Here is a 27,516-nt window from a genome sequence, read left to right as displayed (position 1 = left end):
TCAGCTATTTAAGTCAATGCCTTTATTTTTAGTTTTTCTGAAGACAAAGCTCTTATAGGAATCACAGATGAAAGGCACAAATCACATTTCCCCCTTAATAACAAAATACAAATTCAATAATTTTAGAAAATAGTTTTTAGTGACCCAGATGGCTGGAGAAAAGCTGCCAGGATTTTTCTGGTCTACCGCAGAATTTTCTAAATCAATGAGAAGGATGCTGCCTATCTTGGCTGTACTATTTCCCACCGTGAGAAAAGAGACTTAGTATATGGAACATGCTTTTTTCAGAAAATTGGCAGTAGCTGACTTTGAAGGAAAGTTGGTTAAGTTGGACTTGCAGTTGGAACTTGGGAAGTACTGTCCCCTGTTGCCCCCCGAGGAAGGAGACACAGAGGCACGCTTCCAGGAAGTTCTTGTCTCAGTGGGTCACTCATGTCTTCAACAGCCAGATCTCATTGCGCCGTCCATAGGGCTTCATGGGAGGGTCATAACCGGTGCAGAAGTAGATGTCCCCCTGGTAGGTGGCTGTGCCCTCCAGGGCAGCACGCAGCCGGGTGGCTTGTGCTACGTAGTCTGCTTCCTTGGCATAACCACCGAACTGCCTGGGGGTTCAAGAGCGAGGGTTGGTTAAGAAAGGACATGACCTCTGAGAGAGGGGGAATCTTTAGAAAAAAGAAGTCACTCACCACGCTTATTATGACAAGCATGCTAGGGTGGTAAGACTGGGGACTGAGTCACTACTTCCTAGATGGGTTGATTTTACCTCTCTGAGCCTCAGTTTCCTCATCTGTAAAAGGAGATATATTTTCTTTTTCCTCCAAAGATATGAGTGTTAAATGCAGTAATGGACGTGAAAAACTCTGATGCGGGGCCTGAAACACAGTAGCCGAGTATAAATGTAACCCTCCCTTTCTTTCTTGAAATATCCCAAGGGGACAGTAGGTTTGCTTTCCCAAAGGCCAAGCCTTCACTGTTTTCTCTGGCTCCCTCTACTGCCCAGTTGCACCTCTTTTCTGCTGCTTTGTCACCACCTTGGGAAGGAGGAAGACTACAGGGGACTTCCGGCAGAGCTGCAGCAATGAATATGGGAGTATGGTAGCTAACGCCCCTTCCACAGCAGAGCAGCTCTAGTGACTGAATTCATCACAGCAGTGACTTGTGGCAGCTTCATTCAAAATCAGAGCTAGGCTAGCCTGGGCAACACAAGACCCTGTGTCAAAAAACAAAAAACAAAAAACAAAAAACAAAAAAAACTCAGAGCTAACAAAGGCAAAGACCCAAGGAAGACTTGGAAGGGCCCCACACAAGCTTTAAACATGCCCCAAATAAAGAAATCACTTCTCATAAATCCTCTCTTCTGCTCAAATCATGAAAGCCTTCTTTTTCTAGTAAGGAAAGAGACTGTTCCTAAATCTGGCATTTCTTTTGATGGCAGAAATTGGGGACAGAGAAGCAATAAAGTCTTTCTTTTCAAGATTATTATTCTCTCCCTTACGTCATCTGCTTCTGTCCCAAAATTCGTCTTGTAGCCTACCCTAAATATACCACTCTAAATCTGGGTTGCACTAAAATTTTTATTAGAGTCAAGTACATCCCGATTTCTAATGAGCTGTATGACTCAAAAGTCTGAATTTGCACCAGGCCAAGATTAGGCCAAATAATGCATTATTTTTGGTGGAGTCCTCTGAATCATGCTTTGCTCTTTTACATGTGGTTGGTCATGCTGGACAAGCATTCAGCATGTTGATTGCAGGGTCACTGATGTGAACACCCAGGATGTTGTCTGTAATGGATTGGTTGTTCTAATGTCTAGACAACAGCTACTGAACATGGATGAAACTGAGACCAGTTTTGAATAGCAGAGGCTTAGTTCTTCAAGTACATTGAAGAGATAATAAGGGAGATGAAGAAAGTTGGGCTCTAGCTTCATTGAGGTTCAAACGAGAGGAAACTGGATTAGTAGACAGATGATGAACATTCAGGAAAGACTTTTTTCAGGCAATAAAAGACACTGGAGTTTTTTATGAACCATGTCTTTAGATTGAGAACCATTTGTCTGAAATGAAACAGGTGCTGGAGGTGGAAGCGGGTGTTGAGTGCTCTCTGCAGCCCCTATTTGGGCTGTGACACGGAATTGTTCTCTAGGTAAAGGGACAATGTTGGCTCTTTAAGTACTGATTTTGGAAAGCTCCAAAGGAGTGGTCCTCAAATGTCTTCCTTCATCAGTTAGAGGCAAAATGGCTAGTGTGTGCTCAAATCCTAGCTCTGCCCTTTCTAGGTCTTAAGCTAATTCTTTAATTTCTCAAATCTTCAGGTTTTTCACTGGTAAAATAGGGATAGTGATAACATCAGTCTTCGAAGGCCACTGTAAAGATTAAAGGAGAAAAGACTGTGCAAACTGCCCATTGCAGAGCCTGTCACATAGTAAGCTCACAACAAATAGTAGCTATTATTGTTACTTGGCAATTTGCTCAGAACAGCCTTTTCCTGACTCCAGGGTGAGGGACATGATGGTAATCTAAAGAAATATCACGGCCGGGCGCGGTGGCTCGCGCCTGTAATCCCAGTACTTTGGGAGGCTGAGGCGGGAGGATCACGAGGTCAGGAGATCAAGACCATCCTGGCTAACATGGTGAGATCCCATCTCTACTAAAACAATACAAAAAAATTAGCCGGGAATGGTGGCGGTGCCTGTAGTTCCAGCTACTCGGGAGGCTGAGGCAGGAGAATGGCGTGAACCCAGGAGGCGGAGCTTGTAGTGAGCCAGGATCACGCCACTGCACTCCAGCCTGGGCGACAGAGTGAGACTCTGTCTCCACAAAAAAAAAAAAAAAAAAAAAAAATCATGTAGCCGAGTGTTGCAGTGCATGCCTGTGGTCCCAGTTACTTGGGAGGCTGAGGCAGGAGCACTGATTGAGGCCAGGAGTTGAGACTGCAGTGTGCTCTGATCACATCTGTGAATAGCCACTGCATTCCGGCCTGGACAACACAGTGAGACCCTGTCTCCAAAACAAAATAAAAACAAAAAATACCACTAAAAAAAAACAAAGTAATATTATGAACTGGCTCAATTCTCACTTTCTCAATTAGGCCTACTCTTAAAATGTTTTGTAACCTTGTAACCCCATTCCCCAACCCCATCCCAATCTTCTTCCTATGTTTTACTTTTTCTTTTTTTTTTTTAACAGTGCTTATCACCTTTTAACATACTATATAATTTACTCATTCAGTTTATTGTTTATGTTTTGTGTCCTCTGCTAGAATATAGGCTGCACCATGGCAGGGATTTTTATCATTTTTTGGCCACTGATGTACGCTGAACACCTAACATAGTGCCTGAACATATCAGACCCCTCGGTTAAATGAACAATTCGGTGCTAAACAATAAAAATGATGTCTTCAGCCTGACAGAGCTAAAGACGACAGCACTTAGGACATAGTGAGTGAAGTGTTTACGTAAGTCTCACTCACTCATTTACATAATCAACATCTGAGCACACACTAAGGGGACAGCAGTGGGAACTCAAACAGGAGAAGTGGATCCACCGCAGCTAGATGCAAAGGCCTTGAAAGACATGCTAAAGAGTTTGAACCAGATCCTAGATGCACAGCTATACCTACGAAAGGGTTTTTTTGAGACAGAGTCTCGCTCTGTTACCCAGGCTGGAGTGCAGTGGCACGATCTTGGCTTATTGCAACCGCCACCTCCGAGGTTCTAGTGATTTTCCTGCCTTAGCTTACTGACTAGCTGGGACTACAGGCACATGCCCAGCTAATTTTTGCATTTTTAGTACAGAAGGGGTTTCACCATGTTGGCCAGGCTGGTCTCGAACTCCTGACCTCAGGTGATCCACCCGCCTCAGCCTCCTAAAGTGCTGGGATTACAGGCATGAGCCACCACATCCATCCTGGAAAGGGTTTTAAAGTAGAGGACTGGCATGATCCAATTGTGTTTTGGAAGGATCCCTCTGGTGACAGTGGAGGGACAGGGGAAATGGCAAGGGGTTGAGAGCTGTGGGGCCACTGGAACCCAGGAACAGCCAAGTGTGAGATGATGAAGGTGGGAGAAAGGCAGATTTGAGAGGTACCTGTATGTGGAGGGAGGTAAGAGACAGAAAGGAAGAGAGGATTCTTCAGGGCTTCCAGTTAAGCCTCTGGGTAGAAGAAGATGCCGCTAACCAGAATAGGGATTAAAGGCCAAAGAGTAACATTAGGCAGGAAAGGCAGCTGTAGGGGTGTACATGATTTAGTTTGGGGGGCATATGAATATTAAGGTCCCTCTGTGAAATACATTCATGCAACAATTATTATCTAAATGTGTGTCTGACCATGTAAAAATCTCCTTAGGCTTGGGAGAGAACTGGAGTCAGAGATACTGATTTGGGAAGGAGAAGGATCTAGTGACAGAAACTTGGGAGTGCCCAGCGAGTAGGTACTGGCTATAATCATGGTAAGAAGCGACATGTGGCAGAGACGTTGTGCAAACAGCAGGCCAGAAGCTTGCTCCTTAGAATCCTAATATCTAAGTGGTGGGTGGAGAAAGAGGACAGGCCAAAGGACAGTGAGAAGGGGCTGAGAAGCAGAAGGAAACTCAGCAGAGAGTGAGATGGAGAATGTCATCATTCAGGGATTCCTAAATTTCACTTTGGGAAAACCCCAATTCTTTATCTTTATTCCCAGGCAGACTGAAATGCTGGTAATGCAGATAAAATTTTCCCTATTGCTTCATCGTAGAATCCTTTTACTGGAAAACAAACCAACTGGGTGGGCTATGGGAACAGATACATGAGTTCTCCTCTCTGCTAATTTAACCAACCACACTGACTCCCATCACAGAACCGCACAAACAAGCCAGAAACCAAACCCTACCACGAACCCCTGGTGTATGAAGGGAGCCTAGCTCTGGCTGACTCTGCTTGTATTCGTAGACACTTTGCCTCATTAGTTCCTGCCTCAGCTTCCAATCTGGACATGGAGCACAGTAACAGTGCGTGCGCTTGAAGGTGAGTTAAGAAATGCTCATAAAGTGCTTTGAGCCCCTAAAAGAAATGAACGTGAAGTCTGTACATTATTTTTGTAAGCCTGTGAATACATCTCTATCTATAAACGCCTCATCTTGAAAGAAGCTCTCCTCCAGGGCAGTGTTTTATCTCACCCAATGTCAGAGCTCAGTATTCCGAATAAAGCATTTGGTTACCATGGGAACTGAGGAATCTCAAACATACACACACTCCTGATTCCAGAAACACAAAAGGAGCTGACTCAAAAGGTCTGGAAGAGTTAGAAAGGGGAAAGATGACACAGGCAATAGCGAGGGCTAGTGGAGGGAAGTGGGGCTTTCGTCCAAGGAAGCAAAAAATCATAATGCATCATCTTTCAGGGAGTGTCCGGTGCAGGCATGCAGGGAGGAAGAATGACTCTGAGCTTGACCACTCAACTTCGAAACTTTAACAATCAATGGATCAACACACACTGGTGTACGGTCTGCTGTGCATGCAGCCCTGTGCTAGGCAAAAGAAGTATCAGAGCAGGAACTGACAGTCTCGCTGCAACAGGAAGACAGGCTTCACACAATAAGCATTTCATTCAACCAGGCTAGACCCCTGCTTATTGAGTTGAACATCACCGAGCACAAAATGCAAGCCAGATATCATAAGAGCTGTAAGGATGATAAAGACGTCTCTCCGCCCTCGAGAGCTCTAAGTTTGGTGGTCGGGAGAGAAACACACAGAAGGATTATGCTGGCTGGAGGGAAATGCTGGAATGAAGGTGGAAGGTACATCCAGAATGTTCTGGGGGTGAGGAATAGCAAATGATGGGTTCTGACTTAGAACACAAAGGGAAGGTATTAAGAAAGAGGTGATATTAAGCATTTATTGAGCATCTCTACCTTTTTTGTATATGTGACCTTGTCTGGAAATAGAGTATCTCTTCTTGATGCTGGCAATGAACAATATGACAACCTTCTGTCCTCACAGAGCTTCCAACAAACAGAGGCTGGGGAGGATTGAGAGGAGCTGGGGACGTATGAGCAAAGGTCTGGAAGTGGATGTTGTGTCCGGGGTGGGAGTCATGTTGGGTGGTGGCGGGTGGGACGCTCTGAGATCAGGTCGACAAGGGAGTGGTGCTGTGTGTGGAGGGTAGTCAGTGCCATCATAGGGCATTTTTACTAGGCTTTACTGCCTGGTCAAACATTTGGGACCCAAAGTTGACCCACCCTCTCCTAGTGGAAATGAAGCATCTCATTACTAACTGGGTTTTTGTTCAAACCCCAATGTCTGGTTGGATGGGCCTGAGGCCCCCAGCCAGAGCTGAGCAGCCTCTAGGGAGGCTCAGTTTCTGAGCAAAGACAGGTGATGTGATCAGTCCTGTGCCTTAGGCAGGTGGTGATAAAAGGACACTCTAGAAGGATCAGAAATGGGAGAGCTGGGAGCCAATGCCATGGCCATGATTCAGGCAAGAGATGACGAAGACCAGTGTAGATGCAAGGGAAGGAAGGGACAGCTGGGAGCTGACCAGGCTGAGCCAATAATTAGATGCAGAAGTGAAGGAGTCAGAATGACATTGGAACAGCATGGGTAGGAGGAGGGAGGGGACCATCACTAAGACAGAGAACACAGAAAGGGATCTGATTTTGCGTGGAAATCTGCATTGTGTTTTGGACATGCTGATTTGGGAGATACTTGAGGAGGATTATGTGGTGATGCCTCCTGGGAGCTGGAAATATAAGGCTGGTGCTTGGGAGAGAAGGCAGCACGAGACATGTTGACCCAGGCATCAGCCACAGAGAAACAGCCTGAAGCCCCTGCCTGGTGGGAGTTTATAAAAGACTTACGGGATAACTGACAGCTGTAGGGGGACAGAAAATGGCGATTAGTTAGGCTGAGACACAGAATCTTATCATCGGCAAGGCTTTTGGAGGTGAGGTGGCTTAAATATTAGAGATACTTAATAAATGTTTGTCAAATTGAACCAAACTTCCCACCTAGTGCAAATGTCACATGGTATAAGTGTCACCCGTCTATCCAGATGGCACTTGAATTCTTCCATGGGCAAGGACATTACTTCATGACATCCATTTTACTGTTAGACACCTAAAATAGTTCCTGGTATAGAGTAAGTGAACAAGGAATCCACTATCTTTCGAATGAAGGAATGAATGAGTGGGTAAATCACATTGTCTCAGGCTCCACGCTGAGTCTGATGGGATGACAAGACATTCAGGGGAGACAGACAGAGGTCAGGCTGGAGAGTTACCAACATACTGGTGACAACTGAAGCTATGATGGGGACCAAGATCTTTATGGGAGAGAGCAGAGAGAGAGAAGCACAGGAAAAGCAAGGATGAAGCTCTTTTGTTCATGTATCCATTCACCAACTTGTTTTCGTTTTTTATTTAGAGACAGGGTCTCATTATGTTGCCCAAGCTGGTCTCAAACTCCTGAGTTCAGGTGATCCACCTGCCTTGGCCTCCCAAAGTACTAGAATTACAGATGTGAGCCACCGTGATGGCCAGTTCACCAACTTCTTATTGAATACTTGTTATATTCTAGCCAAAGGCCCTACCCTTGGGAAGCTTGCATTCTAGTGGGGAGAGGGCGATAAATAAATGAGTAGATAGAGATATATAATGCAATTGATTATAAGTGAAGCAAAGCAAAATAAAGCTGGATAAAGGGACAGAAAGGCACAGGGGGCTATTTTCAATAGCAGGGTTGAGCAAGTCCCCTTTTAATCGAAGTGAGGGGGCAAAGCAAGGGTGCTAAGACTGAAAACCCTTGGCCCCAACTTCCTGTGGTTACAAACAGGGTTGAACTGTCTAGGAACATGGGCAAACACTGGTCTGTAAATCTCCTAAGTGGTAACGTGGGAACCCCCTAAAGGTTTAGCAGTTGAGCTCTTTCTTCCAAATTTCTCTTTCTCTTTTTTTTTTTTTTTTTTTTTTTTTTTTTGTTGAGACGGAGTCTCGCTCTGTCGCCCGGGCTGGAGTGCAGTGGCCGGATCTCAGCTCACTGCAAGCTCCGCCTCCCGGGTTTACGCCATTCTCTCGCCTCAGCCTCCCGAGTAGCTGGGACTACAGGCGCCCGCCATCTCGCCCGGCTAATTTTTTGTATTTTTTAGTAGAGACGGGGTTTCACCGTGTTAGCCAGGATGGTCTCGATCTCCTGACCTCGTGATCCGCCCATCTCGGCCTCCCAAAGTGCTGGGATTACAGGCTTGAGCCACCGCGCCCGGCCTCAAATTTCTCTTTCTCTAGGCTGAACTTCCCAAGCTGCCAATGGCCTACATTGGGGCCTGGTCATTTAGAGGTAAAAATGACATCAGCAACCTAGGTGCTGACAGCTGACAAAGTTCTTTCAAATGCACAATGAAACCGGCCTTAACAATCATGCCTTACAAATCTTATTTTATAGATGAGAAAATTGAGGCTCAGAAAGATTAAACAACTTGCTGCAAGTTATAAAACTCATAATTATTGGAGTTGTTGAGGTTCTAACCCAAGTGTATCTGCAGTAACTTTGACTTTGTTATTGTTAATTCTAATAAAACTTGGTCAAATTCTCAAAGGGAGGTGAAGTTAGGAGGAGGAGAATAGGCTAACATTTACTGAGTGTCTACCTTATGTATAGGATTGAGTAGGTATTTACAGATATTATCATATTTTATCCTCACACCACCATAAAAGCTAGGTACTCATGCTCATCTTACAGATGAGGAAACTGAGGTGCAGTGAGGCTGGCAATATACCAAAGGTCCTATGACCACTGAGTGATGAACTGGATTGGAGCATAGGTTACCCTGAAAATAAACTCCTGGTTTCCAACTTTTTCCTTTATATCTCGATATTTCATTTAAACCGTGAAAGTTTCATTAAGACCATCAAACTTCTCCTGCTGTTGGTCCCTATTGAGAACCCGGTGCTGAAATGAGCTGAAAAGGCCAAACTCTAACCTAAGGGCATAGAGAAAGGACAGTAGTCTGGAGTGTTGCGGCTGATCTAAGTGTGAGGATAATTCTATTGCCTCTTGTGAATACTAAACATATTCTGACAGTGCCATTTTTTTCACAGCCTTCTATTCATCTAAAAGCTCCAGTAATTAACAATGCTAATAAATGTATAATTCCTTTGTAAACATCTCTTCACAAGGTCATAAAGAAGGAAGACTGAATGAAGAATGCCAGGCTTTCATTTTAGAATTAATTTTGTCATTGAATGCACTCACTGCATTATTTGATAGAGTACTTTTGCATTTGAAGTAGTACATTTGCCTTCCACCATCTCATTAACATTGCTTTCAACAGAATCAGAAATAACACAAATCACTGCAGGGTACTTTTGAATGCTCATTTGACTATGCAGTGACATCAAGTGGCGAGTTGAGGAATGACCATATGCTGTGTGAGAACTCCATGTTAAAAATTCCGTGGAGCCAGGCTGGACACCACATCTGGCACTTTCATCTGTTTAGATTTCAGAGAATTAAAAGGAAATGGTCACCGACCTGCCTTTGATAGTACCCTTTAAATAGATACCCCTTCCCACCATAAGAAACCAGCATTCCTTAGAGAAATGGCTAATTCCAGCTCTGGGGCAAGAAATGCTAAGATGTGCTCAAAACATCTCATTATACCAGAAAGCCAGGGAGCCATCAAAGACTACTAGAGTTGTGTCAAAAGGACCAAGAAACCAACTTGAAGAGGCTCCCACTGGCCAACAGTGGGGCAATTAGAGCATCAATAAGAATAATAACTGCAACAAACTGAAACATATCAAATAAGTTTAAATTCATACGTTTATAATTACACTCAAAAAAAAAAGATGCAGACCACCTCACCTTGAGAATGTTACAGAATGAAACTATCATTCTGAAAACTGGTAAATAAAGAGAAGGTATCAAGCAAGCATGTATCTGGCTTTTTCTATACGAAATAAAGGAAGCCAAGTAGTAAACGAGGGGAAGTTCCTCTTTACCGAAATATTTCAGGTAATAAAAGAAGAAGGAAAAACAGAGAACATTATCGTTGTATGGCCTCTAATGGAACAAGACATCTAGGCAATGATGAACTATGGTCACCAACATGACTCAATCAGGGACAATCAGACACTGTGGGCACCTGAAGGAAGTAAACACCACCACCTAGGAAATCTTCTCACCAAAACTTCAAAAACTGGAATCTGATCCAGCCTTTAGTTTCAACTACTAATTTACAGGCAATACAGGGCTCGAGGGATGTGGTAAAATGTCACGGAAATACAATCAGCAAAATCCAGTACAGATAATAACAGGACAAATGATCCACAGATGGAAAGGAAGAATGTAAAGATGTGTTGGTAAAGAAATTCACAGATTAATAAAAGCTTAAACATGTACCATCAGCCAGGTGTGGTTGTGTGCAACTGTAGTACCAGCTCCTTGGGAGGCTGAGGTGGGAGGATTACCTGAGTCCAGGAGTTTGAGGCTGCAGTGAGCTATGATCACACCACTGCACTCCAGCCTGGGCAACAGAGCAACGCCTTGTCTCTTAACAACAAACAACAAAAAGTACTGCAAGATCTGACTTGGATCCAGATTCTAACAAAATGTTAAAACAAATGATGGCCGGGCGTGGTGGCTCACACCTGTAATCTCAGCACTGTGGGAGGCCAAGGGAGGTGGATCATGAGGTCAGGAGTTCAAGATCAGCCTGGCCAAGATGGTGAAACCCCGTCTCTACTAACAAACTACAAAAATTAGTCAGGCGTGGTGGCAGGTGTCTATAATCCCAGCTACTTGGGAGGCTGAGGCAGGAGAATCTCTTGAACCCAGGCAGCAGAGGTTGCAGTGAGCCGAGATCGAGATCGCACCACTGCACTCCAGCCTGGGCAACAGAGAGAGACTCTGTCTAAAAAAAAAAAAAAAAACAGGCCAGGCGTGGTGGCTCACGCCTGTAATCCCAGCACTTTGGGAGGCCGAGGCAGGCGGATCAACTGAGGTCAGGAGTTCGAGACCAGCCTGGCCAACATGGTGAAACCCTGTCTCCACTAAAAACACAAAAAATCAGCCAGGCGTGGTGGCACGTGCCTGTAGTCCCAGCAACCCGAGAGGCTGAGGCACAAGAATTGTTTGAACCTGGGAGGCAGAGGTTGCAGTGAGCCGAGATCATACCACTGCACTCCAGCCTGGGTGACAGAGTAAGACTCTGTCTCAAAACAAAAACAAAAACAAAAACAAATAAGATAATGGTGGAAATATGAGCACTGAATATTTTATATTACAAATTAATGAATTACTATCAAAATTTCAGAAAAAATAAGGTATTGTGACTATATTTAAAAAAATCTTCAGTAGTTACCTGAAATATTTATGAATGAAATAATATAATGTCTGGAATTTGCCTAAAAATAATCCAGGGTAGGGCTGGGTGAATGCTGTGAAGATACACAAGACATAGAATTGGCCTTGAGTTGATCACTGCTGTTGGAAGGGGATGGGTACATACGGTTTCATGATCTTGTACGCTTGTACCTTTCTATAAGTTTGAAAATTCCCATACTAAAAAGTTAAAGACAAAAGAAAACAATATATATCCACTCATCACCCAGGGTCTGGTAAAACAAATGATCAGAAACTAGCCCCATCTGCTTGAAGTCTTAATGTGAACTGATTCAATCATGTCTGTCTCATTCCTTATGAAATAAGAATGAACAGACAGAAGGGGTAATTGCCAAAACCCGCTTCAGGTCATAAACATTAGGTAATATATAAATAGTATCTTAGTAAATACTGAAAGATATTTAACAATAATCCTATAAGGTTACATTACATGCGCGCGCACACACACACACACACACACACACACACACATCATATATAGGAGGTTATATTATCAGCACTTAACAGATGCAAAAGCTAAGTCTTAAAGCGGCTGAGTAACTTCCCAAGCGTCATCCTGCTAGTAAGCAGTAGAGCTGGAATTCAAATAAAATACAAGTTCATGATATTATACCTGCTGCTTCCCAAACACAGGAAGCAGAATGGAAAAGACAAGCAGACATCTAACCCAGGGCACAAGATTTAAGGAGGCGCTCACTCTCAGTCCCCATCCTGCACTTGGACAGCTGTGAGAGTGAGTGCTCCCTTCAATGCTGCACCCTAGGTGCTTCTCCACCCTAGGAAAAGATAATGTTAAGTTAATTTGCTTTCTTCACACCCTCTGAAGGGAAGCTGGGAAGTCCGAATGAGGACTGCAGGACAAGCACAGGAGCTGAGGCTCTGGTGCCAGCTCCCAGCTGCATTACATTCACTGTCCTCTGGGGGGCCCTGCAGTCACCTGGCCTAGGACTGCACACAGCAGTGAAGCTCACATTCTCAGAACATTCACACAGCTCCAGGGAAAATGGTCCCACCATCAGATGCAGGGTTGCAGCAGGGCAGCCAAGTTTGGAGGTCCCTGAAAGTGGACCAATACTCCGTACAGTGCAAGATTATATATATATGAATTTTTCATGAGGTTGCTCCCGAGCAGAGCCAAACCACCTATGGTTACTTCTGGTGAAGATCTTGGTCTTCCTCTGAGCCTGGTTTGGTGCCTGTCACATGGGAGGATTTCAACAAACATGAGGAGTCATCAATGATCTGGAAGAGACTTGGTTTCTGAGGGCAGGTTGGAGCTCAAGGGACAGAAACTAGTAACCATTTGCACCTGCTATTCTCTACAGTCAAGGGAAAATGACCCCACATGAAGTCCTGGAAACAGGACCAGGATGACAAGAGAATAGATGTGTGCTCTGCTCAAAGGACTACTGCCCAGGAACAACAAGGAGGGTGGCAGCCCAGCTCTGGCAAATACTCCCTGCTCTCTGGCATTAAAGGGAGTGTGGGGTAGAAATCAGGTATTCCTCAGCCCTTTATGCTTCCCATGTGTCCATGCATCCAGACCATGGCTTGACTTAAGATATTTGCTGAGTCTCCTAGAACCCTGCTATGGCTAATGTAGACATTCATTGTAAACTTAAACAAGGCTTAAGCTCTATCCATGAATTTGGCAACTAGCCAAGGCATTTATTCTGATAAAATGCAAATGTGTGTGTGCTGCAGCCTGAAGAAATTAAAATGAGAAACTGTTAGGATTCAGCATTTCCTACTTAAATTAATTCAGCAACCATAAAAATTTGATGCAAATGCCTGCTAGAAGGGATGTAAGGAGTGGTACGGGAATCAAGTGCCACCCATGGATGCCCGAAGGATCATCTCCTTACATGGAATAGACAGTGATGCCTTCCCGTTCCTCAATCTTAACGCTTTTGTCACTGGGAGCTGGTGGGTCGCTTTGAAATTGGTTTGGAATCCGGAACCAGACTTTTAATTTCTTCTGCAGAGAGCCATCTTCATTGGGGAACACAGCAAAGGAAATAGGGACTGTCATCCCCATTCCAATTCCTGAAAACACAAAAACACAGAGTGAGGCAGGGATCAGAGACAGAGCTTGCTCAGGGCTGTGGAAGACACATTAGTTCCATTCGTCTTTCAAGGTGGTATTTTTTGTTCTTGAAATTAACAATGAACATTTCAAGTGTTAAAGATACATAGAAATACACGAACATCTGTTATTTGTATACGCTGTTGGCAGGAGTATAGTGGTACAACTCTAAAAAATGATTTGGCAATATATATCAAGACTGTAGATTATCAGTCTCTCTCTCTCTCTCTTTCTTTCTTTCTTCCGATAGAGTCTTGCTCTGTTGCCCAGGCTGGAGTGGAGTGGTGTGATCTCGGCTTACTGCAAACTCTGCCTCCTGGGTTCCTGGGTTCAAGCGATTCTTGTGCCTCAGCCTTCCGAGTAGCTGGGATTACAGTCAGGCACCACCACTCCCAGCTTATTTTTGTATTTTTAGTACAGATGGGGTTTTGCCATGTTGGACAGGCTGGTCTTAAACTCCTGACCTCAAGTGATTTACCCATCTTGGCCTCCCAAAGTGCTGGGATTACAGGTGTGAGCCACCATGCCTAGCCAGTATTTAATTACTGCCTATTTAAAATATCAATCTAAAATATGGAAAAGGCTATAGGTAATAAGATATTCATTACAGCAGAATTATAAATTCTGTTCAGAACAGGAATACATCTCTGTGAATTACAGACACAGGATGCAGTATAATGTAGCTAGGAATTGTGCTTAAGAAGACTGTTGGGCACTAGTGGAAAATAATTATGAAATAATAAGTAACAGAAGCAGGATATGTAATTGTAGGAACACTAAGATTACATTAAAAAGCCCTAAAAAATATATTCAAAAGACAACATTGATTGTATTGAATGAGGGAATTAGGGAATACTGTTTTGTTATTTTCAAGGTTTTCTTTAGTGAGTTTTATAATTCTTATACATATTTTCATCTAAAAAAATGTTAAGACAGTGTTAAGAAGGAAAAGATTTCTTCCTCACTTCCTACAGGTTAATGTATCTTCCGAAGTCTGATTACTTTAGTCCTAGTAAATTTTTTTTTTAAAGCAAGTTTATTAAGTAAGTAAAGGAATAAAAGAATGGCTACTCAATAGACAGGGCAGCTCCTAGTAAATGTTATTAAGGATAATACATGTTTTTAGCTCTTTAAATTATCAGCTTGAGAAATATCCTAAAAATTAAACATGACATCTCTTTTTTTCCCCTTGCTTTCTGGCCCATTTTTGTTTTGCAGTGATTCCAAAGTGTTACCCAAATTAGAGGGCTTCTTATGAGTCAAACTCATTTTAAATTTGGTTTACATCCAACAGGTATATCTTTCATGAGACTTCAGGCTTATCATTTTAAAAGTAGAGAGGTGGCCAGCATGAACTGCCAAGTTTTTAAGAGCGGGATAAGCTAAGAATTCTCAGACCCTTCATGTGCCAGACAGGGTCTGGAACCCCCCTGCTCACTGAGCCTAAGGACCCAGCAGAATCTGAGCTACCAGGGGCTGACTCTGGGGCTCTCCAGCCTGATGCTGGCCTTGCCTTGTGCTGTAGCTCAGTTTACTGTGGGCACACGTCACCTAGTCAACCAATCCAAAGACAAAATAAGCACTGCAAGGTTAAAAAAAAAAAGAGCATATGGTCCCACACCTGGGAGTGAAGCAGGAACTCAGAGATATTGAGCAGGGATGCCTTCAACTGAGGGACAGGCTGGACTGATACCAGAGTGGTTTCCCCAGATTCCTGCAATACACTGCTTGTTCACATAGTGCAGGAGGTTCGCGGGTTGCTGAAACACCTCGCTACAGGTGCCATGTAGCCCCTCACTTGTGTTTACCACTGATGAAGTGAGACCTTGCAAAGCTGGCCCCCGAGACCAGAGCCACGTCCTGCAGGGGCACTCACCCTTGTCATTGGTGCCTCCCGCATACTTTGCGACCTTGGGCATTGCTTCCCGTAGAGCCTCATCCACAGGCTTATCTGTCACTTCTACTGTGGCAAATTTGCCTCCTTCACAGGCCCTTTCTTCATAGGAGACTTCTTCCTAGAGAGAGAGAAGGCACAGTGTTTAAGAGTTACAAAGTAGCAACTTGCGATGTCTCTAGAAGCAGTAACAGAAGGCTGAAAAGCTTTCCTTTGTGGATATGGCCATAGAGCAGAAGGGACAGGCCTGAGTATGAAGAGCCATGAGAAACAGGCTCTGGGATTCTTGTAAAGAAAACATTCAAAGCAGGAAAATCTTACACTTGATATTCTTGGGGAGATAAGAGAAGATATTGCATCCTGAAAACCAGAATGCTACAAAAATGGAACACTCAGAGAATGAAAGAGCTCTCAGAAATTAAAAATCTGGTAACAAAGAAGAAAAATTTAGTAAATAGGTTGGAAGATAAAGTTAAACAAATAAGAGATCCAGAAAAAAAATAAAAAAAGAAGAACTTAGAAGGGAGGAAACAAAAAATACAACGACCACAATCCAACAAAACTGTGAAGCCCCCAAGATTAGGTTCATCCTAGTAGGAGGACTGCAATTCAAGAAGAATCAGAGTTCAGTTGTCCCTTGGCATCCTTGGGGGATTGGATCCAGGACCTCTATGGATACCAAAATCCATGGATGCTCAAGTCCCTGATATAAAATGGTACAGTATTTTGCGTATAACCCCCACACATCCTCCTATATACTTTAAATCATCTCTACATTACTTACAATACTTAATACAATGTAAAACCCAAATGGTTGCTATTCTGTGTATACACACACACACACACACACACACAAACACACATACATATATATTTTATTTATTTATTTATTTTTGAGACAGTGTTTTGCTCTGTCACCCAGGCTGGTGTGCAGTGCTATGATCATGGCTCACTAGCCTCGACCTCCTGAGCTCAAGCAATCCTCCTACTTTGGCCTCCTGAGTAAGTGGGACCACAGGTGCATACCACCATGCCCTACTAATTAAAACAAATTTTTTTTTGGTAGAGTCTCCCTATGTTGTCCAGGCTGGTCTCAAACTCCTGGGCTCAAGCAATCCTCCTGTCTTGGTTTCCCAGTGTTGGGATTACAGGCATGGGCCACAATGGAAACCGTCTTTGCAAAATTGTAACTGAGGAAATTGTGACAGTAAAAGAAATCAGACTTCACTGACTCTATCTTGTTTCTAACCCTTAAGCTGTCCTTGTGGATTCCTGGGCGTAGGCCGAACTAACTGTGGGAAGGAATTCAGTTCATGGTTTGACTCTGAAAGAAAATTGGTAACAGCCCTTTCTCAATAAGACCCCCTTCTGGCCTGGGGTCCAGTCTGACTTTGCAGGACCAACAAATTAGCTACAAGATTAGAAATTACAATTTAGAGGTCATGCAGCCTCTGGCTCCAAGACTCTGAACCTCCTCAAATTGCTCCTGGGGATAACATCACTATTGTAAAATCTAAGATCAGTGCTTGAGATATTTTCCAGACTCTGCACTCGATGGATCAGCTGACACCACTCAGATCAGTAATCTGGCCCAGCCAGTTCTGCCATTGCACCGAGGAACAGAAGACAACAAGAAAACCTAACTTCGATGCCCCCATGATTCCATCTCCAACCTGACCAATCAGCACTCCCCACTCCCCACTCCCCAAGCCCCTACCTGCCAAATTATCTTTAAAAAATCTCACCCCCAAATGCTCAGGGAGACTGATTTGAATAATAACAAAACTCTGGTTTCCCGCAGAGCTGGCTCTGCATGAATTACTCTTTCTCCATTACAATTCCCCTGTCTTGATAAATTGGTTCTATCTAGGCAGCAGGCAAGGTGAATCCAATAGGCAGTTACACCACGCCTGGCCTCTACTGTTGATTTATGTATTTTTTATTACTGTATTGCCATTTTTTTAAAAAAATATTTTCCATCTGTGGTTGGTTGAATCTGTGGATCCAGAACCCACAGACAGGAAGGGGTGACTGTAGTTCTGTTCACACTGCACTCCCAGACACAGCATATCCTCTCCCAAACTCTTGCCTCCCAATCTGCTTAATGCTTAGCTCCACCGTCTCCTTACATGTAAATCCTTCTTTCATCTCCGCATCACCACTTTCTGCATTGAGGCCCTGTCCTTGGACTATCCTTTCCCTGGTGTTTAGACTCATTATGGACCTCCGCAGCTCTCCTTCAGCACACCTCCTGCTCCTTGCCACGTGATCGCTCATATAATTTAATTTTGTATTCCTGGACATACTGTAAGGAAGTGTTCTTCAAACTTTGAAAAAAAATTACAATCCACAAGAAGGAAAGCATTTTTAACAGGCTGTCTTATCATGAACATACACATAGTCAAAATAAAGTTTCACAAAGTAATGCTTTACCCTTATGGATGAGATGCATCCTGGTTCTTTTTTGTTGTTGTTGTTCCTTCCCCTATCCTGTTTTCTTCTCTTCTACTCTACTGGAATGAATTTTATTCTATCCCATTAGAAGAAGAAAAGTTGGTCTATGTTAATTTTACCATCTGATAATGAAACATTATTATAGTTTTAACAATCTGCAATAAAGCCTTTATGGGCAGAAACTATACCACAAAGCTTTACATGTTAGAAGTGCAACAGATATTTATTTGATTAAGGTGCTGTCTCTCCTAATAATGATTATGAAAAACAGACACATGGTAGGGAACCTGGCTGCCCTAGATTGGTCAAATAGGTTTTCATATAATATCCTAGACTGAAAGGCCGGGCGCGGTGGCTCAAGCCTGTAATCCCAGCACTTTGGGAGGCCGAGACGGGCGGATCATGAGGTCAGGAGATCAAGACCATCCTGGCTAACCTGGTGAAACCCCGTCTCTACTAAAAATACAAAAAACTAGCCGGGCGAGGTGGCGGGCGCCTGTAGTCCCAGCTACTCCGGAGGCTGAGGCAGGAGAATGGTGTGAACCCGGGAGGCGGAGCTTGCAGTGAGCTGAGATCCGGCCACTGCACTCCAGCCCGGGTGACAGAGCAAGACTCCGTCTCAAAAAAAAAAAAAAAAAAATAGACTGAAGATTCTCAACTAGGGAAGAGGGTGTGACTCCCAGGGGGACAGAAGGTGTCTCTGGAAGAAGGCAGGAGTGTAGGGCTGTGAGTGGCAAGTGTAGTCTCAATGAGCATATTTCATATTTCTTTTATTTTTGAGACAGAGTCTCACTCTGTCACCTGGGCTGAAGTGCAGTGGTGTGATCTCTGCTAACTGCAACCTCTGCCTCCCAGGTTCAAGCAATTCTTCTGCCCCAGTCTCCTATGTAGCTGAGACTACAGGCACGCGCCACCACTCCCAGCTAATTTTTGTATTTTTAGTAGAGATGGGGTTTGCCACGTTGGGCAGATTGGTCTCAAACTCCTGATCCCAAGAGTTCTGTCCACCCTAGCCTCCCAAAGTGCTGGGATTACAGGTGTGAGCCACTGCGCCCGGCCTTAATATTGTAATTTTAACCCTGAGTGCCAAGTTCCTACTTAACCCCCACTTCACATGGGGTAGAGGAAATTGCGCCAGACCAGGAATCATGAGGCAGCAAGTCAGCCTTGACTTTGGGGCATTGTGCCGAATCATCCTGAGGCTGCTGTGAAGCCCTCCATCTGGTGACTCTGACACTTCCAAAGAGCCTTCAGTAGCAAACTGTTAAATAAACTTAGGGTGTTCTGCTCTTTCTGTTGCAACAGAGAATTCCAGAATCCCCCTTTCATTTGAGTACACACCTACTCTTGGCACTTGTAATGTTTTAAATTCCAGAAACACTATCCTGTGAATCACAGAAGTTCAGAACCTAAACTGGTTTTAAAGTTTACCTAATCTAACTAATTTTATCAAGGAGAAAATGAAGAACCAGAGAGAGACTAAGCTGCTCAAAGTGACGTAACTACTGAATGGTCAAACTGAAACAAAAATTCCAGTTGCCAAACTCCAGTGTACTTTAGTCTCATATTCACTGCAAGTTTCTCTACAGCTATGGGGGGTGAAGTGAGCATTTAAACCTCTCTTTCTTTTCTTTAGCCTCCTTCTTTTTTTCTTTCTCTTTTCTTTCTTTCTTTTTCTTTTTTCTTTCTCTTTCTCTCTCCTTCCTTCCTTCCTTCCTTCCTTCCTGCCTTCCTTCCCTCCTTCCTCCCTCCCTCCCTCCTCCTTTCCCCTCCCCTCCCCTCCCCTTCCCTCCCCCCTCCCCTTCCCTCCCCTCCCCTCCCCTCCCCTCCCCTCCCCCTCCCCTTCCCTTCCCTTCCCTTCCTCCCTTTCTTACAGGGTCTCATGGTTGCTCAGGCTGGAGTGCAGTGGCACAATCTTGGCTCACTGTACCTTCAACCTCCTGGACTCGTGTGATCCTCCCACCTCATCCTCCTGAATAGCTGGGACTACAGGTGTGTGCCACCATGCCCAGCTAATTTTTTTGTATTTTTTTTCTCTCTTCTTTTGTAGAGACAGGGTTTCACCATGTTGTCCAAGCTGGTCTCAAACTCCTGGCCTCAAGTGACCCCCCTACATCAGCCTCCCAAAGTGTCTTTGCTTTTTTTTTTTTTCTTTTCCTCTCTCTCTCTCTCTTTCAGATGGAGTCTTGCAATGTTGCCTAGTCTGTAACCTCTCTCTTTAGCCACTGTGTTAGATACTCTGGGTGGACAGTTGCATGCCCGTGTCAAATTCAGAACAGAGGTATCAGAAGTTATTTTAGGCAGTTACTTCTTTTACAAATGGGAAAACCAAAGACAAGATCTCACTGGAGAAAGAGCTAACTGGCTCTTTCCTTTGGTCTTTCTTTTCTTCTTTTATTCATTTAGCCAACAACTACTAAGCATCTACTATGTGCTGAACATTGTTCCAGGTGCAACAAGACAGAGATGAAAGTCTTGGTTCCTGATATCAGGATCGGCACGGCCTAATAAGGGAAGATGCCAGGAAAACAGAAGGTTATCATCTGATGACATATTTAGGGGGCAAGGAGTGCCAGGGCAGTATGGGAACACAGGAAAGGACCACTTAGGTTAGTTAGTTTAAGGGGCATGGGTGTAAGTGATAACATGTTTGGGGAGGTCAAGCTGACTTTGAGGTGGTTACAGATCACCCAACTGGACGTCCAGTCATGACTTCATTGATTCATGGAATAAACATTATCGAAAACCTTTGCCAGGTGCTACAGATTTGGAGATGAATATGATAGGGATACTCAGGAGGGTGGTGAGGAGAATTACACAAATTATTGCACAAGGCGGTAAATGCTCTGATCATTTGGGGGAGGAGATTCCAGGCAGTGGGTACCCCAGGAGTAAATGAGGACAGGTCAAGGACAGTATGATAACTGTGGGTACAAATAGTACAAATAGTTGTGGCTGGAGCAAAGACTGTCCAGCAGGACACAAAAAAGGTGTTCTGGCAGGGTCCAGATCTCAGAAGAACTCAGAAGCTGTTGTGGGAGTTGGATTTTGTAACCATTAGTCCAGCGATGGTGATTTGATAGCAAGCCAGTTCATCTACCCTAAATTCATTCAACTGACATTTGTGACCAAAATCCTATGTTACAAAACACAGAATTTTGCAAGTATGTCTGGGTCTTGAATGGAGGATCTCTACAGCAGAAAAGAGATTTATAAAATGGCACGAGCCACCCGGGCTCTCAGCCTGTTCTCCAGGTAGAAAGTCCACAGCAAGGAAAGAAAGGCTGCCAAGAAAGGACTCCAGCTTGACTCGGAGAGCCAAGTCCCCCATGATACACCTATCATCCTTTAAGGCTTGGCTCAACTCCACCACCTCCTTCTCCTGAGTGATCTCTCCTTTCTAGGAACCCCTAAAGTCAGATAACTCTAGAGCTGGAAGGGGTCTTATGAGTCCATCAGTTCACCTCCTCCTGATACAGATGAGCAAACTGTCCACTGGGCCGTTGGACATACAGCTCTGGAACTCAGCAAGGGACTGGCATAGAAGTGTAAATCTGGGAGTCATCAGCATAAGGGGAGACTGAAGCTGTGAATGAGGTTGGGATTGTCCAGAGAGCATATATAGGGCACTCTACACCAATCTGTGTTAATTAATCCCCTGCCTAAAGGCATTCATTCACCAAGTTCTTAACCTGCCCTTGATGACGCAGGCACCACTGAGCATCTACCCACTTCACCAGCCACACTCACAGCACCTGTTCTGCCGCTTTCTGCTGTTTCCTTTGATGCCATGGTCATCTCCACACCAGGGCCTCTGCGTCTGCTGCTCCCTCTCCCTGGAGCATTCTCCTCCTGCCTTTGTCTGGTACCTCCCTATTCATCCAACAGGCTCCAACCTAAAAGTTATTTCCTCAGAGAGGATCCTGACTTAAAATAGGTTCCCTGTGATGTTCTTACCCACCCTGTACTTTCATAACACAATACTTCTTGTAATTACAATTAAATGATGTGTTAAACTCCCACCCATAAGCCCCATAGGGTCAGGACTGTTTCTCTTGTTCACCGTTCTATCTCTCTGTACCTAGATGTACCACGTCTTGCATATTGTAGCCACTCTACAAACAGTTGTGAGAAAGGAGAGATGCAGAGTAAAACCTAGTTTTACTCTAATGACAAGGAATACAAGAGCCAAAATAGGTGGGCAGAGAGAGGAGGACCTCGTCTAATAGGATCTCCTGGAGAAATGCTGGGCCACAATGTATTAAACCAGTTCCAGTGCAGGGACCACTTGTTTTCATAGCATCTGTATCCATAACCACTCATTTGAACCACGGGACCACTGTGAAAATTCAGGCTTGAGATGGAATTGTAAAACTGTTCTAGTTCTCCAGGGAGCTCTATTTAAATTTATTTAACTAGAATTCTCTACTGCTGTAGAGAACAAGGCAGCTAAGTTAACACAGTCTTGATTCTTAAAATTTAACATCTTTAGTGCATTTGCTTGTGACATGGAACACAATAATAGCCCTCCTTCACCCCATCTCCATTAGTCTACGCTCCCAATTAGTTCCCAGATAGAGATTTTGGCCTGTGGCTACAAAAATCAATTTTCAGCATTCAATGGGAACCTTGGTCAAGTTCAAGTCCCAGACAAAGGTCTAACAAGAATGCCTCTGGCTATGCGATTTGCAAGTCCTTTCAAAGGTCAGTTCTTGCCACTTCATGTAGTGGGTATACATGCTAATGTTGGAAGCCTGCTTTCTCATTACAAGAAAATACTGATCATAATAATTAACCTGACAGAGTACTTTCTATTTGTCTGGTGTTATTTTAAATGCTTTACATGGATTCATTCATTCAATTTCTCCAATAACCCTGTAAAGAAGTTAGTGTTTTAATCTTCATTTTCAGATGACACTGGGGAACAAGAGGTTAAGTAACATGCCCAAACTGCAGTGGGTGAATAGTGGAGCCAGGACTCAAAGTCAGGCTATCAGGTCCTAACCTGTGTGCATAGGCCAGACACAAATCTGATAAGGATGTCAGTTACTAATATCAGTCCTGCTCTGAGCATCCAAAGGCCCACCCAATCTAACACAGAGAGCTGTCTATCCTTCTCCCTCCTTGAGCAATTAAGAAGGCACCTGATAAGGTCTGCAGCAGTACTGGCCTTCCTGCCAAGTACTTGGAATCAGTCCTGAACATCTGGTGAGCTGGAAGCCCATGCTATATGGGGAACATGGTATGCCATCATTTGCCCAGGAGAGTGGACAATAGTTTCTGATCCAGGCTGTTTCCAGGATAAAAGATAATTTCAGGGAGAGGTTCTCTTAAAAAATAATACCCTTAAGTTTGTATATTTTTAAAAAAAGATTTACAGGCTGGGTGCTGTGGCTCAAGCCTGTAATCCCAGCACTCTGGGAGGCCGAGACGGGCAGATCATGAGGTCAGGAGATCGAGACCATCCTGGCTAACATGGTGAAACCCCGTCTCTACTAAAAAATGCAAAAAACTAGCCAGGCGTGGTGGCGGCGCCTGTAGTCCCAGCTACTCGGGAGGCTGAGGCAGGAGAATGGTGTAAACCTGGGAGGTGGAGCTTGCAGTGAGCTGAGATCCAGTCACTGCACTCCAGCCTGGGTGACAGAGCGAGACTCCGTCTCAAAAAAAAAAAAAAAAAAAAAAAAGATTTACAAGTATCTATGCATAATTAATTAATTTCCCATTGGCATTGTTATTCTCATCTTAGAGTTGAGGAATTCAAGGACTCACAGGGGATATTGAGTAACTTACCCACACTGTACCGTAAAACTAGGGGGAAGCTAACCATTTCCGTCTCCAACCAAGTACTAGTATTGAACAATTTCACAATTGGTTATCTCATCTGACTTCAAAATAATCTATTAAGATATGAACTATTATTTTCTCCCACAATTAGCTTCAGAGGGGCTAAGTTGGCCTGTGGCCACACAGCTAGAAAGAATGAAGCTGAGATGAGCACTGATATAATGCTATTACTATATTTGTAGAGTGTGTATACTACTTTACAAAATATCTTCACGGTTTTAAAGAAATTAATATTTATAGTAACTCTGGAAATAGATGGAAAAGATATTTTTATACCCATTTTACAGCTGCAGAAACTGAAGTTCACTTGGGTTAAATGATTTGCTTTAACCTGGTACCAGTATCCCATATGGCCCCATATTCCCATCAAACGCTGAGAGAAGATGCTTATTAGGGAGTTCTCCTTATCCTAGAGGCCCCAAATTAACGGCAGGTGACGTTGCATCAGTATGAATCAAACAGGAAACAGAAACTACCAGAGTATTTAGAGCAGAGGCACCTCAATGCAAGGAATTGGTTACACAGATAACAGAGGGGCTGAGATGCCAGCAGGGGACAGACAGGCAACCTAGAGGTTAGTAAGCATCCCAGGAGACATCGAGGGAGGATTACCTGTTACCTAAGTTCAGATACCTAGGTTACTGGGTAGGAGCTAGAACCATGGTGGCCTGTGTAGCTGAAGCCGAAGCCACAGAGAAGGTCCTAGTAGTATGGCTCTAATGGGGTGGAGAAGGAGAAGAAATACTCTGGTTTCTCCCCTCTTATCTCCCAGTAGTGACTCCCACTGAACAAACGTAGCTGGGCGCCAGCTGACATTTGGCCTGGCATACAGGCTAAATGGGTCAGCTTCCACTCCACAGGGAGATAGCAGAGCAGGGAACGGGTGAGGAAGGAATCTGAGGGCACAGGCCACGAACCAGCCCAGACTCTCTGCCTGTGTGGGCCATCATCATTAACCCAAAAAGACAAAGTGAGTCCCATTCCATGACAAAAAGCAAGAACACGTGGATTCTTAAAGTGTTAGAACCACAGGAACCTTCATCAGGGCTGTTAGGAGAAAGGCTGTGGTTTTGAGTAGGGCAACTCCCTGATGAGGAGGCCAGTGATGCTGCAGACCTCACCAGGTGCCTTTTTCATTGCCCAGGGAGGTGGATAGACAGTTCTGTGTGGATGTTCAGAGCAGGACTGATATTAATAACTGGCATCCTTATGGCATTTGTGTCCAGCCTATGCACAACTATGTCAGTTGCCCTACTCAAAACCAAAGCCTCACTCCTAACACTCCCTATTCCTCACTCCCCTTCCCTGCTTGCTTTTCTTCACAGCACTGATCACTATCTGATCCATGATACGTTTTATTTGTTCATTAGCCAATAAAACGTAAGTTCCATGGGGGCAGAGACTTTTGCTGGTTTTACTCTTTTATCCTGTTGCCTAGAAGACTGCCTGGCACATAGCACTCAAAAAATAGTTTTTGTTGAATTAATTTTAAATTGGGTAATTTCCCATAAGAATTTGGATACATGGTTTTCCTTAAGAATTTGGCAACAATGTTTCATATCATATCACTGCATAGCAACAAGTGGCTGGAACTGCCCTCTATAGATGGGGACCTGAGTTCACTCTCTGACTTGCCTCAGTCCCCACCATGCCTTATAGCCTAAAACAGCTAGTGTCATCCATTTCCATTACCTGCCTGGCTGCTGCAGGTATTCAAATGTGGGACCTCTGATGAGGGCTAAACTGTTCATTCTACATGGAGTTGGGGAAACAGAGATAAGAACAGGTGAAACGTCTTTGGTTGCTCAAAGAGTTCAGATTAGAGTCTAATTGAGGACTTTCGTGATATGAAGATCATTGTACTAGGTATCAGAACTTGGCCCTCAGGCAGTACAGTCCTTTCACAAATGAGGCATCGTATTGGGAGCTCTGTATACAGCTGCACTGTTCAAACTACCTGTCTACCAGGAGATTATAATCTAGCAGCACTCTCCTTGTTTTCAGGGGTGCAGTCCAGTTAGCCCATGTTAGCACTGATATAAATTTGGGGGAAGACAGCTATTATGCTCTCCTCACTCATTTCTGTATTCTAGGTACCCAACTCCAGCGGATCTAATTGGCCAAAAGCAATGGTACAGCTCTGGGCCTTTGTGCATGCTCTTCTCTTTGTGCATGCTCTTCTCTGTTGTGTGCACTCCTACACATCCCTGAGGCCCAGCTCAGGACACTCCACTGAAGGCCCCATCATAGCCCCCCGGCAGAATTGACCACCCCTGTGCTCCCTGCCTAGCGCATTTATTTCTATTCTGCACAGGTCTTGTTCTTTTACACAGTAGTCCCCCTTATCTGCAGCAGATACCTTCCAAACCCCCCAGTGGATACCTGAAACTGTGGACAGAACTAAACCCTGTATCCACTATGTTTTTTCCTATACATACATACCTATGATAATGTTTAACCTATCAATTAGGCACAGTAAGAGATGAACAACAATAATAAAATACAGCAGTTATAACAATATGCCAGCATTGCTAAGCTTGCACTTTGGGGCTATTACTAAGTAAAATAAGGGTTACTTGAATACCGCCACGGTCGATCCGATCACCAAGCTAGCTACTAAGTGACTAAGGGCGGGTACTAGAGGTAGGAGGCTGACCTTGAACAAAGGGGCATTCCGGTCCCAGGAATCAAGATTTCATCCTGCTATGCAGAATGGCCAGAAACTTAAAACTCAGGACTTTTGTATTTCTGGAATTTTCCATTTACTAGTTACGGACAGCAGCTGACCACGGGTAAATGAAACCGCGGATAAAGGGGGCTACTGTCCTCAGTACTCTAGTACTTGGGAATTTCTTGCCACACTCATTTCTGCAACCGAGTGTCTCTCAACAAATCAAACTGTTCGGAATGTTTGGAATATTTAAACGAAAGAACGCATTCAACAGGCAGTGCCCAACTCCCCAGGTTGGGATTCTCTCCTTGGATCAATCTCTCCTGTCTACCCCTCTCCTCCCACCACCGGCTGCAGGGGGACCTCTCACTCCTTTCCTTCCCAGTCCAAGTGCTGGGCGGTGGAGAGCCGCACTAGTGACAGACACCAGAATGAAACTTCGATAGCACATTCCTGCCCCACCTGCCCCTCAGCACCCGCTGCAGCCCCGAAGAGGGTGGGGGTGGGACGCAGCAATCCTTCAGGTCCTCGGCAGCCCTGAGGGCCTACCTTGTCCCCTTTGCTTAGGACCTGCCAAGGCCACGTCTCTACTCTTCCGAACAGCGAGTTCTTGATCATGCCCAACATGGCGTAGCCCAGACGCGCCCGACGCACGGGAGGACGTGAGGTGGCGGGGGCGACGGAGCACCACGGGCAGCGACCACCGGCTGCAGGGCGGCAGGGCGGCAGGGCGGCGGGGCGGCGGGGCGGCGGGGCGGCGAGGCGAGAGGCGGGGCTAGAGGCAGGGGCCAGAGGGCGTGGATAGAGGGCGGGGCGACAATTCAGCAGGGCGGTGAGGCAAGGGGGCGGGACGGCGAGGTGAAGAGGCGGAGAGGGAGGGCGGGGCGGCGAGGCGAGGGGGCGGAGACAGGGCGGGGCAATGATGCAAAGCGCGGGCAACAGGACGGCAGGGCAGCAGGACAGTGAGGTGAGGGCGCGAGGCAGCGAAGTGAGGGGTGGGCCCGGCGTGGCGAGCCGCTGGGCGGTGCTCCGCCTCCTTTCGGGCTTTCCGCGGGTGTCTGGGAGGGAACCCAGCAGCGGGCCTCAGGCCGTACCCCTCCGCCGACCCCTCCTCTTATTCTGAGTCTAACCTATCCGCTGGGGCCCTGGAAAGCGATTCTCGCCTAGAGTGGCTTTAGGCAGCGTGATGGGG

General features: G+C 44.9%; 1 protein-coding gene and 1 long non-coding RNA gene across 2 annotated transcripts; one reads left to right on the top strand and one right to left on the bottom strand.

Moving 5' to 3' along the window:
- Positions 1-27,136, bottom strand: HEBP1 (heme binding protein 1). The gene is made up of 4 exons (XM_033222817.1): positions 26,874-27,136; positions 15,338-15,476; positions 13,241-13,421; positions 1-602 (listed from the first exon to the last, which is right to left on the bottom strand). The coding sequence occupies exons 1-4, from the start codon at positions 26,949-26,951 to the stop codon at positions 431-433; spliced, it is 570 nt and encodes a 189-aa protein (XP_033078708.1). The 5' UTR covers positions 26,952-27,136; the 3' UTR covers positions 1-430.
- On the top strand, positions 5,218-5,947 carry LOC117090489. The gene is made up of 2 exons (XR_004440030.1): positions 5,218-5,269; positions 5,381-5,947. It is a non-coding gene; the product is annotated as an uncharacterized LOC117090489 (long non-coding RNA).
- Positions 27,137-27,516: the final 380 nt, after the last annotated feature.

This window comes from Trachypithecus francoisi, unplaced genomic scaffold (genome assembly GCF_009764315.1).
Source record: "Trachypithecus francoisi isolate TF-2019V2 unplaced genomic scaffold, Tfra_2.0 Lachesis_group11, whole genome shotgun sequence".
Classification (NCBI taxonomy): Eukaryota; Metazoa; Chordata; class Mammalia; order Primates; family Cercopithecidae; genus Trachypithecus; species Trachypithecus francoisi.
This window is presented reverse-complemented; position numbering and strand designations above follow the sequence as displayed.

Excerpts from the sequence above, each read along its gene's own strand:
- HEBP1 (XM_033222817.1), bottom strand. The coding sequence starts at position 26,951 with ATGTTGGGCATGATCAAGAACTCGCTGTTCGGAAGAGTAGAGACGTGG. Across the intron at positions 15,477-26,873 it reads TCCTAAGCAAAGGGGACAAG|GAAGAAGTCTCCTATGAAGA; the intron begins GTAGGCCCTCAG and ends CTCTCTCTCTAG. Across the intron at positions 603-13,240 it reads GGCATCACTGTCTATTCCAT|GCAGTTCGGTGGTTATGCCA; the intron begins GTAAGGAGATGA and ends TTGAACCCCCAG.